This window comes from Petaurus breviceps, unplaced genomic scaffold (assembly GCF_028583685.1).
Source record: "Petaurus breviceps papuanus isolate PSGF00001 unplaced genomic scaffold, PetGlider_PUasm1.0 90723, whole genome shotgun sequence".
Taxonomy (NCBI): Eukaryota; Metazoa; Chordata; class Mammalia; order Diprotodontia; family Petauridae; genus Petaurus; species Petaurus breviceps.
Window position 1 is genome coordinate 12,458,955 of NW_027187323.1, and position 17,682 is coordinate 12,476,636.

Consider the following 17,682-nt stretch of genomic DNA (forward strand, 5'->3'; position numbering starts at 1 on the left):
CATTTCTCCCACTCTCTCTCCCCTTTTTCTTCTCCTTCTTCTCCACTTCTGCTTCCTTCTCCTCTTCCCCCTCCTTCCACCTCTTTCTCCCCACTCTTGCTCTTTCTCTCTCTCTTAATTTTTCAGCCACATCTTGTTAGTACAATTAGTTTACTTTTAGCCAAGGGAACATGTAATCATCTGCAGGTCATTGTCTCTTTACTAATTTATGGATCTTGTATTAAATGAAAATTCTTAATTCAAACATAATGATTCAGAACCCCCAGGTAGGAAAATTCCTAACTTACAAAAAGTGGTTTGACTCTCTGTCCTAATTTAAATTTTGTGTATTTCTAGGTAATCCTTGGCTTCCTCCATTCCTCCACTGTCATTGCTGCTTGGTTTATGTAATCTGTGATCCTTCCTTTCACCCTGTTTCCATGTAGACTGTTTGAATTAAAAAAAAATATGTGACTTAAGTCTGCCTTCTAGCTCAAAGATCACAATAGTCTCAATTGCCCCCAAACTGAAGAATAAAAAAAAAAAAACTTGTGACTCTCAACTCATTCTCAGAATTTCAATCAGTTCTCCAATCCCTATTATATGCATATTGGAATGTTCTTCTTTAGGTACCAGTTGTCTCTTCCAATTTAATATATACTCTTTTAATACAAGTCCCATATAATTTTTAACTCAATCCCCAGAATCTGATAAAGCATTGAGGTAGTAGGTACTGTTGATTGATGGATTGATGGATAAACTGTGTAGGTCTGTCATAATTTAACTTTTTTGTAACTGATTCACTGTCATTAATATCATATATTAGATAATCAGGAGCTACTGAAGTATGGAAGGGACTGTTCCACCATATATTAAAGGGATCCCTACTTTGATTTTTCTCAAAAGCCTATTTGTCTATTTTCTGTATATATGTCGAATAGATAATCCCTGGGTAAATGAGTTGTTATTAGAGCAACAGTAAGGCAGAGCACTTAATGTGGCCAAGGGTCAAAACATTCATAGTCCATTCTTGATTAGGCTATGAAGCATGTGTTATTACAATCAAATGTATTTGTCCTTTGATAGTTGATCAGTAAATTTAAGAGTTTTTGATCTGTCTTATGATACAACCCCCAAAACAATAAAAAAAAAAAACGAGCATCAATATGTGTTTCTTTTTTCTCCCATCTCTGAATCTCTCTTTCTTTCCCTTCCCCCTTTCACATATGTATGTGAAGGAAAATATCTTGATTCCAAATATTTTATGCTTATATGTGATATATGTATACATATATGTGTTCTGTGTGATATATTGTATATACATATATGCATAATCTATTTAGAATTAAGATATTTTCTTCAAAGTACTTTATAGTGTTTGAATTTAAAAGTGTATGTACAATGTATAAAATATTTTCTCTATGAGGACATTGTAACACATTTTCACTGTTATGTTATTTATTAACTTGTTGTTTTATAAGTAAATTCATATTTTATTAAACTCTTTACACAGCTTTACAATGTTATTATCTGCTATTTAACATATTTATGTGAAAACATAACAGTGACAGCAGTATTTCTGAGAAAAAGCCATTTTGTATGAAGCTTGAGAGTACACTATATTCCTGCTGGGACCCAGGGTCTTAATGAGGAGATGAAACCATCCTCTGAGGGCTCTTGAGAAGGATGATTGGACTTAGCAAAGGTTCTGAGCGTTATCTATTTGTACTCCTCTGCAATTCCTTTTCCTTGATCTCACATGCTTACTGCTACAGACTGCTACAGTATTAAATTGTTCTTTAAATTTTTGGATTAATAGAAGATGAATTTACTACTTTGAATTAAATGATCAGTTATGATTTACTGTCCAAACAGATTCATAAGAAGCTTTTTTAAACATGTAGTTAAAAAAAAGACTGTTATGACTGTATACCTCTATAAATTTCCTTTTATTGTTTAGTTTGTATGCCAGGTTACAAGGGACCCAATTATAATTTTACTATCATTTGGCAATGAGCTTGCCACTTACCAAAGCAGAAATCATAGATATTCTGGGCTTCAGCTTCATATTGTTATTTGACAAGCAGCTGGCAACATAAACTTCAGGATGTTTTCACCCCTTCCCATTCTTCCTCTTCCCTATCCCCAAAACAAATGCTAAATGTTAAAAGTCATTCTGAACTATTATTCTCCCCAGGGAGTCCTTTTCCTCTCCACTTCACATGTCTGTTAGTTTTATTAATGTCATTATGAAATCTGGTGTCAAACTACTAATGGTCAGTTGTGCTATATCAGATAAATGAAGCCATACATTTCTTCCTAATACGACAAATGATGAATTATGCTATAACAGAAAACTAAATGTATATTTTCCAATAGTCTGAGCATCCAAATAATTAGAAGCTCTCCTTGCCATGAATAAATTATTAAATGTTTTTGAAAATGAATATTTTTAAATTACAACTGATTTTCCTGAACTGATATAATTCATTTTGCCAGAAAAAGTAGGAAAGTAATGATAATATTCATGACAAGTCCTCTGAATTTGTTTCCCTAAAATATATATTTAAAAGTGATACCTTTGTTTTCAAATTTATTTATTTGTGTTTCTTTATCACTTTCCTCCTCTTTTTATTTATCCTAGGATTACAGGATCTTAGTTTTTTATTTGGAAGAGATAAGAGAAACTGGCCTAATGCTTCCACAATTTTTGTTGTAATAGGTCATTATTTGTTACATTAGGAAAAAATGCATGTCTTTACTTGGTATATGGTTCAGTCAGTATTACTGACAGAATAATTTTTGGCAGATTTCATAATAGCATCACAAATGAGGAACTAAGGCTCAAGGAGGCTCAGTGTCTAAAGTCACATGGATAGTAACCATAAGAAGCATGATTTGAATCAGAGTTTTTGCATTCCACAATCAAGATTCTCTCCACTGTACTATGCTCCCTCCCTAGAGAGGGTAGATTAATAGAACTAGAGCTTTTATTACCTCAGAGACTCTACAGAAGCTTAAACAATAGGTAAGAATCTTACAGTCTATAACCAAGATTCTTAGCCAGATTTCAGGATCCCATGAAATTGGAATTTTTAATATTTTGATAACTGTATTCCAATATAGTTGGGTTTTTAAAAATACTATGTCCTTAATTTATGTATTTAAAAACATTATTTGGAGGAGTCCATATACCCACCTCATCCACCCCCCCCCCCCACACACACACACGCACAGATTACCAAAGGAGTCCATGACACAAAAAAAAAATTAAAAAAATTTTTGGTCTCAGAAGAAGCTTCCAAGCACATGATATCAGCTGCAGTGGTTTCAGTTCCCCAAATATAATTTCTTTTAGACTTATTCTGGATTATATTCTCTGTTCCAGAAGGAAAGTAGAGTATATTGGGCAGAAACACTAGACAAGGATTTAGGAAACTCTTGATTCATAGTTTTGACCCTGTAATAAGCTGTCTGTCCTTAACCAAGTCACTCAATCCTTCAGAGCCTCTATTTCCTCATTTGTAAATTGAGATGTTTTACTTAAAATATCTCTAGGGTGCTGTCAACCCCTGAATTCAAATATATTTCTCCTGTTCAATTTTACTATATTACTTATTACATTGAGGCCTTGGGGAGTGTGCCATGAATAGTAGGTACAAATATTCAGATAACTGGAAATGTATATCCTCTACTGTGATTATTTTGTAGTTTAAAAAATCCATAAATTGATGGGTGTGGATATTCTCTATCAATGTAGATAACCACCACTCCACATCATCTTAACCTGCATGCTCCACCCATGTGTTTCCAGAAATATATCTACTCATTGCACTGGTTGGGCTAGAGGCCTTTTCATTTTTTTAATAGCTTGGTGGTTCTAATGCCCTCTCTGTCTTTAATTCCTCACTTTCAAAATTTTTCACCAAATTAGATAAACAAACCACCCACCGTGAGGAAAACGTTTTTCCTAGGCACCGGGAAAACAAAAATTAAGAACAAATAATTTCTGCACTAAAGGAACATAGCTTAGAAGTATAGAACAATTATTTCAATAACTATGAGACAAGGCAGACTATTCTAAGAACTATTCTAAGTGAAATGAAAACAACTAACAGATTCAGTGCTATAAGAAAATATGAGCAATGAGAAATGGTTTCCCTACATTCTTTTCTAGGCATACTAAGTAGTTAAGTGATCTGTCCTCAATATCTTTATGCTTCATCTCTTGTACAGTTATTGGCAACTAGCTGGAGCACACCAATGCCTATCCTGTATTTTTCTCTTGTCTTTTGAGTTGTCATTTTAATTCCTTTGAGACCATAGCATTTCATGATTTACAGTCATATTACATGAGCAGAATCCATACATGCCATCTCATCCTGTGAGATTCTTGTCCAATTCTCTCTAAAATTCCTTCTTAAGGGGATTACACAATGTGCTGGGGCAATCTCTCTGATGGAGAACACAGGTTGTCTGTTATGCCTCTCTCTGACTGTAAGACTGACTCTCTTTTTCTGGGCACAAATCTTTCTATAATGATCTCTTTTTAGGGCACATTTTATATGTATGCATGATTCATATTCCAGACCGATCTTTACACCAATGAAATCATAGTTTGTATTTCTAATAGTACATAAGAGAAGGAATTCTGTGCTATAAACTAATACATTGGCATTTTGACTTTTCTATCAATCTTGGAATGTTTGGTTTTCATGAATCATATACCTCAGAATCTGATCACTTTTGGTTGAACTGACAAAATATAATACCTGAATATTCAAAGTTGAAGAGCCAATCCTGGATCCATAGTAAATAATATTGTTTTTGGCTTCAGAATAACGAGGTTTGAAATCAACATCTTCCATTTATTGCCTGTGTGACTGGGAAAATTACTTACAGAAAAATAGATTTAGAGCCTTGACAGACCTTAGAGGTCATTTGTAGTCCATTATACATAAAATGAGAGACTGAGGCCTAGAGAAGCTAAGTGACTTGCCCAAAGCCACACAGCTAATTGGTAGATCAAGTGACATTGATTGATTGATCGATTGATTGGTTTTTGGAGGGAGAAAGGCAGGGCATTTGGGGTTAAGTGACTTTCCCAAGGCACGGCTAGTAAGTGTTAAATGTCTGAGTTCAGTATTTGAACTCAGGTCCTCCTGACTTTAGGGTCGATGCTCTATTCACTGTGCCACCTAGCCTCCCCTCAAGTGACGTTTAAACCCAAGTATTCCTGAATCCATATGTCCTCTATACCATGCTGGCAATTCAATCTCTGCCTACTTAATTCCTCTGTTTCTTCCTTTGTAAAATAAAAGGTTGGCTTTGATGATCTGTCTTTAAGGCACTTTCTAACTGTAATTCCTAAGACCCAAGGGTCTCTACCTGACTTTTTTTTTCTTTTCATTTCAGAATACCTAATTTCTATGGGGAATCTGGGCCTTTCCATTTCAGGACCACTCTTTCTGTAACTCTAGTATTTATTCCTTTTATTAGCAAATCTAATCATCTAATTCTCCTGCTTGGGAGGGAGTAAAGCAGAGCAAGGTGAGGAATTCACTAACTCAGCAATCAGAGTTTAAGACTGAATTTGACTTTAAAGTTAAGACTTTAAATTTGTTAAAGTTAAAGTCAAGACTTTAAATTTGAATAGAGATTAAACAAAAACGTCTACCTCTAACTTTTGTGACCTAGGGAATCTAATTCTCAGACCCTTAAAAAATAATAATTTGCCCAAATGGGAATCAGAGAGGTATAGTGTAAAATGTGATGGCTGTGGAAGTCAGAGAATCTGGGTTCAAATGCTACCTCTGCTATTTACTATATATCTGACCTTCAACAAATCACCTAATTTCTCTGAGTCTTTTCTTGTTGTTGTTTGTTTACTGCAACATGTAGTATTATTTAGTTCGAGGTAGCTGTGGCTTTCACTGATGCCTAAGATCCAGGCAGGAAATTGTTTAGGCACTATGCCAATCTGGATTGACAAGCATAATTAATTGAGCAAGTAAAATGTCCTACTTGATCTTAAGAGCTAGTTTATGCTGTTCAGTTTCATTTGAATGTTTAAGCTGATAACAATTGTATGAAGCGATTGGTTATAGGAAGAAAAATAAAGACACAATTGTATGAAGTATCCTGATTTTTGCCTTCACAGAGGGCCTATTGATTCCTAAGGGAGATTGCTTTGTAGTATTATAAATATATATTCCAAAAGGATTAATCTAGCTTCTTTCAAAACAGGCCCTTTCCTACCTCAACCCCTTCCCCAACTTCTTTTTCTCCAGTCACTTAGTATTATAAAATATGCCCAGTAACTATAAAAATCCCACGAGTGTTTTACATTTTCTTTCTCCTTTGGGAATGTCTTTAATCCTTTTATGGCTAATGTGGCCACATTTCACTGCCCTGTTTTTGATAATAAAGTTCACTTCCTCACATTAGTGATCACCAGGTGATTTCTATTACTTCACATCTTTTCTTGGAGTTATCCATTCACTTAAGAAACAGACTCAAATCCTTTCTCCAAGAAGCACCATTATGCCCAGTCTATTGTTTGTCTCCTCTCAAGTGATTTCAGGGACTGTTGAAATGATTCATCTTTCTTCATAGTCATCAAAGAAGGGGTCATTTCTTGGGTAAAAGAAAACTGGCATCATTAAATCCCAGTGGCAGGCACATGCAGGTTTTGAAAATAAATTGCCTTTTAAAAAATTGTTTCCCCTTTTGTTATCTAAAGAGAGAAATACAGGTTCTCTGAAGTACCAAACAGAAATACCCTCTGGTGTTTTATTTTTTAATTGACATTTTTAAAAGTACAATAAAATAGGTATGAAGTAGATTTTACTTCAGCCCTATCTGTCTACCAGCTCTTAGTTTTACTGTCTCAGTGCTTTGAAGAGTTGATTCATGGGTAGAACTAAATTGGGGAAATAGACCTGTAATGTATATATCTCTACTGAAGTATTTGACTGAAATAATGTAATTTTGATGGTCTATACCTGCAAAAGCCTTGAAGAATTGAGTAATTTATTTTAGATCGTTAAAGAAAAATAGAGAGAATGTACCAAAAAGAGATAGATCTTTGTGCTTATAGTCAGGAAGACAACAGTTTCTTGCTTGTAATTCTTACAAACTGTGGGACTCTGGACAACTCACTTTCTATGACTCAGGCAACTTCCAGGGATTTTATCTACTAAATCATATACAAGTTGTGATCTTAATTGATAGAGTTTCCTTCACTAGGGATCCTTCACATTTTCCTTTAACCTGAGTTTGGAGGAAACAACAACAATAACAAAACTTTTGCCCAAAATATACAGTTAAAAAATTGTTCTTTAGGATCGAATTATTCAAATAATCACCTTAATTCTCCAACCCACTTTGTATTTTTAGAAACTTTGAATGATTTGAAATGCTCAACAGATTTTTTTTAAATTATTCACAGGCAGCATCTATACGTTAGAAGTGAAGAGGAGAACTGAGATTGTTATTTGGATATTTCCAGCCTAAAAGAAATTACCCATATCCATATAATTAACTCTACATTTCACACTTAATGTGACAGATTACTTATCCCTAGTAACTATTTTTTTAACCTTAATCTATACAGTGAAATAGTATTGGGAAATTCTGTCCATGTATAAGGAAATAATAATTTCTTTCTCAGATCATACTTTTGGAACTTTAATGGGAAATATTGCTAAAAGATTAATAATATTGATATACTGGTTCAAGTCAGATAACAGTGATATTTATTAACATATGAAAACCAAAACCCTCAGAAATACATTTTCAAGTTAATATTATGCAGAAGGATAGCATGAAGCTAACTTACAGACTATATAGCTGTTTTATAAATGTAAAAAATGAATATAGTAGACAGAATTCATTGTTAAGGTTCTGTCACTTTATCATTATAGAAGTGGATTGAATACTTTTCTCTTTTAATTTCTTCATGTCATAATACGATAGGAATTTATCACTAGTATATTACTTCATAGATTGATATCCTACCATGTTCATATATAGACAACATATAGATGTATAACCTACACATATATCAATACATACAAAGCTAATGAGAAAATAAAAAGAATGTTGGGACTATAGCTTATTCTTCCTTACTTGAACCTAAGGCTGCTTCTTCTTTTGTACCTTCTTTTCCCCTTCAAGGCTGTCCTTGATGCTCATTTCAATTTCATTTCATTCCTTTAATCACATCTTAGGACACTTACACACACACACACACACAAACACACACACACACACACACACTCTTATGTGTCTCACCCTGGTCCCATGTCCCTCTAAGGGTGGCCCTAAGTGATGTAGTGATTGAAGGCTTGCCAGTAGATCTTAAAGCACAGACCAAGTTTCTTCAACTCACTTTGTTTAGCATCACATAGGAATACTACATGCTTTTGATGAAGATATTAAAATAAAAGGAAATTTAACTGCAGCATTTTCCAGACTGCTGGCTATTTGTAAGACATTCAGTGGAATTCTTAAATGACATTTTCCCACCTCTGTCTTTCAAAGCAACTCAGAACTCTGAAAAACAAGGATGTCTTCCTTCATATGTTTTTCTTTTTCTTGTTCATTTTTTTGTCTGTTCTTGGCTTATACTTCCACTACAAGAAATCTAAGTCACTTCAGTAAGAGCATCCTCACAGCTGGAGGGAAGATATTTGAGAGAAAATAAAAATGTTAAGCTAAAATATTCATAATGTACATGAACAGAAATATAGATAGAAACAAGCTGCAGTTTTGGACTTTTTTGACTTTCTCTGCTGTCTTCAGAGACACTACCATCATTCTTAGCTCTTGCATCAAAGTCAGAGTGCAAACAGAATGTGTTACATTTCAACTTCGATAATTCAATACTGCAATATGTTTTAATTATTTAATGTTAGATTAGTCAACATTTAGGCAGATGGGACTAGGATTTTATGGGTAATACACATACAACAATAAAGGAATTATTTGGGGCTCTCAGAGCCTATATTCTAAAAATCCACAAAAGGGCTTGGTGAGACTCATTTTCTTGGAAGTTTAAACTGTAGTCTGGGAATGAGATATAAAAACTAAGAAAGTTTTCTTAGTTCACTTATTCCATGGCCTGTGAGTATTTTTTTCTCATAGATCACAAATTGAACACTTGAGAGCCACAGTTAAGTCAGGCCTTTAACTACAATGCCAGATGATCAGGGCTCCCTACCACTTTCAGATGAAAGCCTAAAAACCTCTGGAAGGAGAGAAGGGTGAACAGGTACAAAGGGAACCAGAAATTCTCAATAGAAAGTCTGAGGAGGTCTAAGTAGCTCTCTAGCAGATAGGCATCTGTTAAATGTTCCCTGAAAAGGTGCTTGCCCTGCAGATGGCCACCCATTCGAGGTGAATAATCCACTTGATGAAAGTGTCCTGTTTTAAGACAATCACGCCATTATAGTTAATTGGAAAATCTTTATTGTACTGAAAAAGCCATTAATGATAGGGGAGTGTACTCCCGAGGAAGAAATTCAACCTCAATGATCCAGGCTCCTAAAAGTTAAGAAGGGACAGTAATAAAACATTAAATACTACTCTTTCAGCCTTTAACTAAAACTACAGAGCAGGATATTAATGACCTTCTGAACAAGGTTCTTTAATGTGTGTGTGTGTGTGTGTGTGTGTGTGTGGAGAGAGATGGACTTCTTTGACAATCTGATGAAACTTCTCACAATAATGTTTTATTAGCATAAAAGAAAATATGTAGACTTACAAATAAAACCAACAGTATTGAAATAATGATGTAACTTTTCCATTCCAAGTTTATTGAGCCCCTGAAATCTAACTTCAGGTTAAGAGCCCATACTCTAGAAGTAGTATTCCTGTGAAACTGTATTTCTAACCCAATTTAGTCACCAGCAAGTATTGTTGTAGAGTTTGGCTGGCTATGTCCCCTTTCTTACTCATCCTTGCATTGGAATTTGGTGTCAGCTGGTCTGACTCTCTAGTTTTTTCAAGTAGGAATATAATTTTTGAGCTTGAATGGGGCTTAGAAGCCATCAAGTTCAACTCCTTCATTTTGCAAATGAGGAAAATTGGGACCCAGAAAATTCATAACTAGGAGTTTTGTCCAAAAGGGCAGAATTAGTAGAAAAGGGTGGAAATTATTCAAGAACCAAATTTCACCTATATTTGTTATAATGAAAACCTTCTGAACAATTGGAGCAATCTAAAAGTGGAATGAGCAATCTGAGAAGGTCATAGATTCCCCCTTATTAGAGATCTTCAGGCAAAAGCTGAATGAACAGCTATTACGTATGCTCATGTTGTGGAAATTTCTTTTCCTAGGTTCTATTAGAAGCTAGGAAGGATTTCATCTACAATGAGATCTTTAAGAGAAGGTCAAAAATGAGTAGTCAAATTGAAAATGAAAGATTTATTACCATCATAAGGAAGACTGCTGAGACTGGTAGTAGCTTCAACTTCTTAGGATACAGATTTAGTTTTTATAACTTTTAAAGCTTACTTAGAGTGCATACCCTTTGACCCAGCAATACCACTTCTAGGGCTGTATCCCAAAGAGATCATGCAAGTGGGAGGAGGACCTGTATGTACAAAAATTTTTATAGCAACTTTTTTTGTGGTGGCAAAGAATTGAAAATCAAGGGTATGCCCATTAATTGGGGAATGGCTAAACAAGTTGTGGTATATGAATGTAATGGAATACTATTGTGCTATAAGAAATGAGGAGCAGATGGACTTCATAATAACCTGGAGAGACATATAAACTGATGCTGAGTGAGGAGAGTAGAACCAGGAGAACTTTGTACACAAATGCAGATACATCATATCTGTGATGCTCCTCTCAGCAATGCAAGGTTAGAAAACAACTCCAAAAGACTCATGATGGAAAGGAATATCCACATCCAGAGGAAAAAAAACTACAGTCTGAATGCAGATTGAGGCAAACTACTTGCTGTCTCTCTTTTGTGTTTAGTTTTGTTACATTCTTTCTTTCTCATTGTTCACTCCATTGGTTATAATTCTTCTTTACAACTTGACTAATGTTTAATGTGAAGGTATTTGTAGAACCTATATTGCATGCCACCATTGGGGGGGGAGGACAAGGAGGGAGAGAAAATTTGGAACTCAAGGGATTGTGGGACTGAATGTTGTAAACTAAAAGTAAATACATACATTTTTAAAAAGGGATTACTTAGAGCACACAATAGCACTGCTGGGCAGAAAGGGGGAAATCTTGGATTCATAGGAGTTAACAAAAATCAAGTAGGATCTTCCTGTGGGAAAATTCATTTCTCTCCATTCATAATCTCTAAGATAGTGGAGATCCCCTTCAAGACAAAAATAATTCTGATTCATTCTGTTGTTGCTACTAAAGAGAATAAAACACAACCTGAAGGTCTCTTATCGACAGGATAGACAGTTATTAAATGCCTTCCATATGCCTATTAAATGCACAGGCATTGTGCTAAATTCTGGGAATATAAAGAAGAAAAAGAGAGATAGCCCTTGCCCTCAGGGACCTTACAGTCTAATGGGAGAAGATAATATATAAAAGGAAGCTGAAAGGTTGGAGAGGCATGTCAGAGGGTTCCCAATCTTGGGCATGATGAAGATGATGGTGCCATTGAATTAGTGATAAATGAAGATTTCACTGGCATTTTAATCCCTCTGTAAGAGGAAAGTGTGGAAGGTGGTTTTTGCTCTACCTTCCAGCCCTTCTACCAAAGAGGCAAAAAACAACAGAGGATATTGATGAGGTTTCAGTAGAAAAGCTGAAGTAATCTCCTTGATGATGACAATAATGGAGTTAAAACCAAGCAGAGCAACTGGAGGAAAATGGAGAACTGATTGTCATTTTGTGCCCTCTATGGAGAAACTGTGGGAGGACTTTTTTGCTTTGTCTTCAAGCCCTCCCAGAAGAGGCATAGAGAGACACAGTCCTGTGTTTCAGTGGCTTGGGAAATTTCTTTATCTGGGGAGATGTTTCCCAAAAACTCACAGTGATTATGTTTGCCCTCCTCCTCCACACTGCAAAGGGGAATTTTCTTTAGATATGTATTCGACTCCATAGCCTCTAGGATCCCTTCCAGGGAATAGATTCTGTGACTCTGTTCTCTGAGTCCAAATCCAGTGTTCTTTTAAGGACAGACATCACATTGTCATCCTAACTCTGTGCCAGAGCTGTGGGGGAGTTAAGGAAATTATGAAACTGTCACTGGTCTCAGAAGGAAGTTCAGATCTATTTGTAAAAGCTATCAAAGTCCCCAAGAACTTTGACTTTGACCTGAACACATTCAGATGGCCATTTATGGTCACGGACTGAATACGACTTTCTTCTCAATGAATCAAATTGTATGTAATATTTTCCATCAGAATAGATTGGTCTTAACTGATAGTTTAATGACATTGTGAAGGTCACATAGCAAATCAATGTGTGAAATAGAATTCAAATGCTTATGTAGAGGAAAGGGAACTGAATTCACAGTTAGAAGATTTGGATTCAAATTGGAGCTCAGCCACTCAGAAAAATGGGACCCTGCAAAATCATTAATTTCTCTGGGATTTTATTTCCTCATCTATAAAATGAGAAAATTTGACTAAATCTTTTGCAGAATTGTTCTCAGTTCTGAATCTTATAATGTTTTGATTTCTTTAGTCACTTTTAGGACCTCTCCACCTGTATAATCCTTTTGTACCTCAATCACAACTCAAACTGAGCTCAATATTTTCTCTTCCCCTCTACCCCAACATGCCTCTCTTTCAGACTTTACTATTTCTTCCTACAGCCCTACTCTAAGTTTCCAGGGTTTATAATCCTGAGATTTTCTTACTCACTTTTATCTCCCAATCAATTACAAGTTTTTGTTATTTCCATTTCTTCTGCTTTCTTCCCTTTTTCCTACATGTTGTCATCCTAGCACAGGATTTGATAACCATGAGTTATTGAATCAACAAGCATTTGCTGTATTAAACCCCCCACTACCATGTATGCCAAGCACTTTTCTAGATGTTGGGGCTACAAATACAAGCAATCCTTCTGCCTGGACTAGTGTGATAGACAATTAATAGATATTCATTCCTCTACTTTTTTAGCCTTCTAATCCCTCCTACATATCACTGCCAGAATCTTTTTATGTATATATCTGATCATGTTAAAAACAAAACAAAACAATTACAACAAAAACAAACCCTTTAATAATACCTTATTGCCTAATGAGTAAAATTAGGCTCAAATTTAAGATTCTCACAACTTGGCATCACCCTTTCTTCTCAGTTTTATCTCATCTTGATTCCAACTATGTTCTTTACAAACTAGGTAATTCTCTACTTACCAGATGGGCACTGCTCTCACACCTCTGTGGCCTTGATCATTGTATTAACAGTACTTTGGGTATCTTCCCAGACTCTTCATCTGTTAAATGTCTACCTTCCTTTTAAACTCAAATAAAATGCTTTTCCTCAATGATGCCTTCACTCTTGGGAGTGTATTCACTCTTGGGAGAATCTTTCCCTTCTTATTGTGTTGTGCTAGTTATGTTAGTTGTATCTGATTCTTTGTGACCCCATTTGGGATTTTCTTGGCAAAGATACTGGAGTGGTTTGCCATTTCCCACTCCAACTCATTTTACAGAAAAGGAAACTGATATAAACAGTGTTAAGTGACTTGCCCAGGGACACACAGCTAATTGTCTTAGGTCTGATTTGAACTCCGATCTTCCTGATTGCAGACCTGGCACCATGCCATCTAGCTGCTCTCCTTATACTTCTCATATACAAAGGTATGTATATGTATATGTTTTTTCCAGTATGACTAGATTAGGTATGACTGTGAGTGTTGGATTATAAGGAAAGCTAAGTCCTGCAGAATTGACATTTTCAAATTGTGGTGCTGGAGAAAACTTTTGTGAGTCCCTAGGATACCAAGAACATCAAATCAGTAAATACTTAAAGAAATTAATTCAGGCTATTCACTGGAAATTCAAATACTAAGCTGAAGCTCAAATAGTTTCACCACATAATGAGAAGATGGAACTCATTGAAAAATACCCCGATGTTGGGAAAGATTAAAGGCAAAAGGAAAAGAGGCTGGCAGAAGATGAAATGGAGAGATTGTGTCATGGAAAAAGATGAGCATGAACTTGGACAGACTTCTAGGGATAGTGGAAGATTGAAGGGCCTGACTGCTATGGTTCGTTGGCTCATGAAGGATCCAACACAACTAAAGGAATGAAGGAAAACAAAATACTTCTCAAAAGCACTTTGTGATATAATGCAAATGAACTTACTATATGTAATACTCCATATAATAGCTATCTGACCTGGGTTTCTTATCTTAATGCTAGACTCTAAACTTCTTGAAGTCAGAAAAGGATTTTTACTTAACCTTTGTAGGTCCCCCAGACTTAGCACAGGTTTGCACACACTATATGTGATTACTAAAATGTTGTTGTTTGTGTTCTGCAATATTTTTGTTCCAAAGAAAATTTGAAACATGGGCTTAGAACTACTTTATTTTAAAAGTCTGAAAAATAGAGCAGTATTGGAAACATAGATATGTATGCTTCAATGAATTAAGTGGTGTTTATGAAGGGCATCCCCTAAATTTTTTTTGGAATTTAATCTTCTATATTATGGTCTGAGAGGAAATGATTTAGTAACATTAGTGTTTCATTGTGGTCAATTATAAATGTTTAGTGTCTCTTTTTATTTGTTTTTGTGGTTCATTTTTAGGCCAAGGGGTCACTTATTCTACTAGATTCATATTCATTTGTATATTCTTTGTACAACTTTAGAACTTCTAAAAAAATGTGTCATTATTAAATCTTAAAGTATCTGTCAATATTTTAACGTCTATATATTTAATATCTAAATTTAATATCTAGAGCTTTTGCTTCCAGAACCAAAACCAGGAGAAGAAAAATGATTAGTTTTCTTTTTGTTGTTTTTTTTTTAAGGGGGAAAGAGTTTTAAGTCACAAAAAACCTGAATTTGAATACTGGTTTTGACACTTACTGTCTGTGTGCCTCCACTGCCAGGCAAATCACTTCACTATTCCATCCCTCAATTACCTAGTTGATAAAATGAAGGTTTTGCACTAGATAATATCTAAAAGAACCATAAATTTATAGTTTCCTATAAAACGAAGGGTTTAGATCAGACCTGCACAACATGTAAGCTTCTTCAGGCAGCAGATAGGTTAGGCTAGAGACAGACTGACAATGATTGGTTGCTGTGGGTCATGTGACACACAGGAGGGAGCTCAGTGGAAACCCTGCATTTTTCCATGGACCACCCAAAATCTTTTGGTGGACTGGCCCATGGTTGTGTTGTGCAGACCTGGTTTAGACCTAATCATATCTGAAAAATTCTTCAAGCTTTATATCTCTGATTCTATGAACTATCATATAAGGTATACGAATTTGAAGTATTTAAAGATAATATAGTTAAACTCTCTCATATTATAGAAAAGGAAACGGAAGCCCAGAGAGTTTAAGTTACTTCCTCAAGGTGTCGCTTGTATTAAGTAGCCAATCTATCTTCCGATCAGGTCTTCTGACTCCCAAGTCAGTGTTCTTTCATAAATACCACACTGTAGCAATTGTAAAGATAAGAAGATGTCTATGATATGTTAAGGACATACCTTTCACCCCCATTTTATTTCACTAAGACCAATGAGCTAAAAGTTTTTGGTGCCTACTTCTCAAGAAGAAACTTCAGTGCCAAATGACTGAGCAGTAAGTAAGTAATCTGAGCCTGTAGGGAGAAATAAGAAGGGTTAAACTGCAGGGGGGAAAAAGTGACAGTTTAAGACAAAAAAAATAGAAATTTCATAAAGAACTTATTGAAAATGTAAAGATTTTGTTGGTTTCATAAATATATTAAAATTTTGTAGGGCTTTACCAGAAAAGTGAGGTGAACAATTATAATTTACCATGCAATTCAACCAATATATTGGAATACTTAGCTAAGTGTGCCAGAATGGAGGGCTCCATTTGGCTTGTGTTCTATGTCCAATTGTCTCCAGTGGGCATCTTTTGCTCCGTTATTCCCAGTCTTAATAAAAAAAATGTATTAGACAGAACCTTCACTAGATTGATGGCAAACATAAAACCCACCCTTCCCTCATGCTAAATGGTGGCTTAATTATCAGGCACTTTAGTGAGACTTGGCTGCTTTATAACTGGAAGGTTGTTAACAATACCTATTGTTTCAGTAGCAGAATATCTATTGAAGTGATAAGGAGTTGAAATAAGGTGTGAAAGCTGTCAAGCTGCTCTTTTGTTTGTAGTTACAATTGCATAGACAAAAGCCAACAGGAAGCCCAGTATGGGAGGGATAAGGCAGTGAATGGACTTTCCTGGCTCTTGCATTATCAGAATAGAGGTTATTTGAAATGGCATCAGAAATAGCAGGCTTGGAAGCTCCAGCTGAAATGATAATGGAAAAAAATACAATTCCAAATTTATTTGGGCTAAGAAATGCTTTAGCCCTTTCAAACTCGTGGCTGCTAAGCGGGGAGGGGAAAAATGCATGCAGTTTTCTTTGGTAGCATTTTAAATGAATTGCTTATAGTTTTCCATAGACTGTATATCTCAGTAATGAAAATGTAATCGATGGCCTGAAAATCTGAATCCAATGGATTCCAATAACCACCATCTGCTTGTCCTTGCAAGGCATGCTAAGAGTTCCTGCAAAGTAGCTGTTCTTTCTATGGTTTGACAATGTGTCATCACTAATGGGAATACTGACACATACATCCATATTGGTCTTTCTGCTGATAGGGCATCATTCACCGAAGCCTCATGTTACTGGGACAGTGTTTTGAGACATAAACTGAAGAGAAATGACTGGGCTCAGAATGCAAGGGGGAAAAAACTACATAATCCTGATACGCATGAAACATATCCTTGTATGGTCATTTTTTTTTTTACTTTTTGAGTCCTCGGTAGGCAGTCATTCTTAATGCATAAGTAAATTGAGAATATACAAATTGTCATAGTCATTGCTGTGCAAGAAAATAAAATCAGTAATTATGGCATAAGTGATGATTTATTTTCAAAATATCTAAGAATTTAGAGCTTATAAAGACTTAAAAGATTCATCAATATAATCGTCTTTTTTACAGATGAGGAAACTGAAGCCAAGAGAGTTGAAATGACTTAAGCATAGCTTTTTTTAAATTATAGAAACAGCCTAAGAAATTTCCATTTTCAATAGCTTTAGCATCCTCAGCAGTATTTTGGTTCTTCTGCCGGAATTGTTACTCAATTCAATCATTTTGGTTTTCTTCTTTTTTTCTTTTCAGATGTACAACAAATGGCAATAGATTGGCTCACTGGAAACTTTTACTTTGTGGACCATGTCAGTGACCGGATTTTTGTGTGTAATCACAATGGATCTGTGTGTGTTACCTTGATAGACCTTGAGCTTCACAATCCCAAAGCAGTAGCTGTCGATCCAGTATCAGGGTAAGATACTCTGGGTTTTGATTTTTTTTAATGTTTGATGTTGAATAAATGCTTCCAGAAAAATGAAATCAAGAGCCTGGAAGAAATCTGCTTTACATTTTTCCTCTCCTTTCCAATTTTCACAGTCCACTTGGTTGGCATAAAAATAGGCCTTACCTGACATTTTCTGCTAATTAGCTCATTAAACTTCCTTAATGCTTACTAATTTGACAAGGGT

At 35.3% G+C, this 17,682-nt stretch overlaps 1 protein-coding gene across 1 annotated transcript in view; it reads left to right on the plus strand.

Moving 5' to 3' along the window:
- Positions 1–17,682, plus strand: part of LOC138145106 (low-density lipoprotein receptor-related protein 1B-like) — a 1,285,961-nt gene that overhangs the window by 1,081,754 nt on the left and 186,525 nt on the right. The window contains exon 7 of the mRNA XM_069066764.1: positions 17,303–17,465. Within this exon, the coding sequence (XP_068922865.1) occupies positions 17,303–17,465 (163 nt within the window). The remainder of the gene's footprint in view (positions 1–17,302; positions 17,466–17,682) is intronic.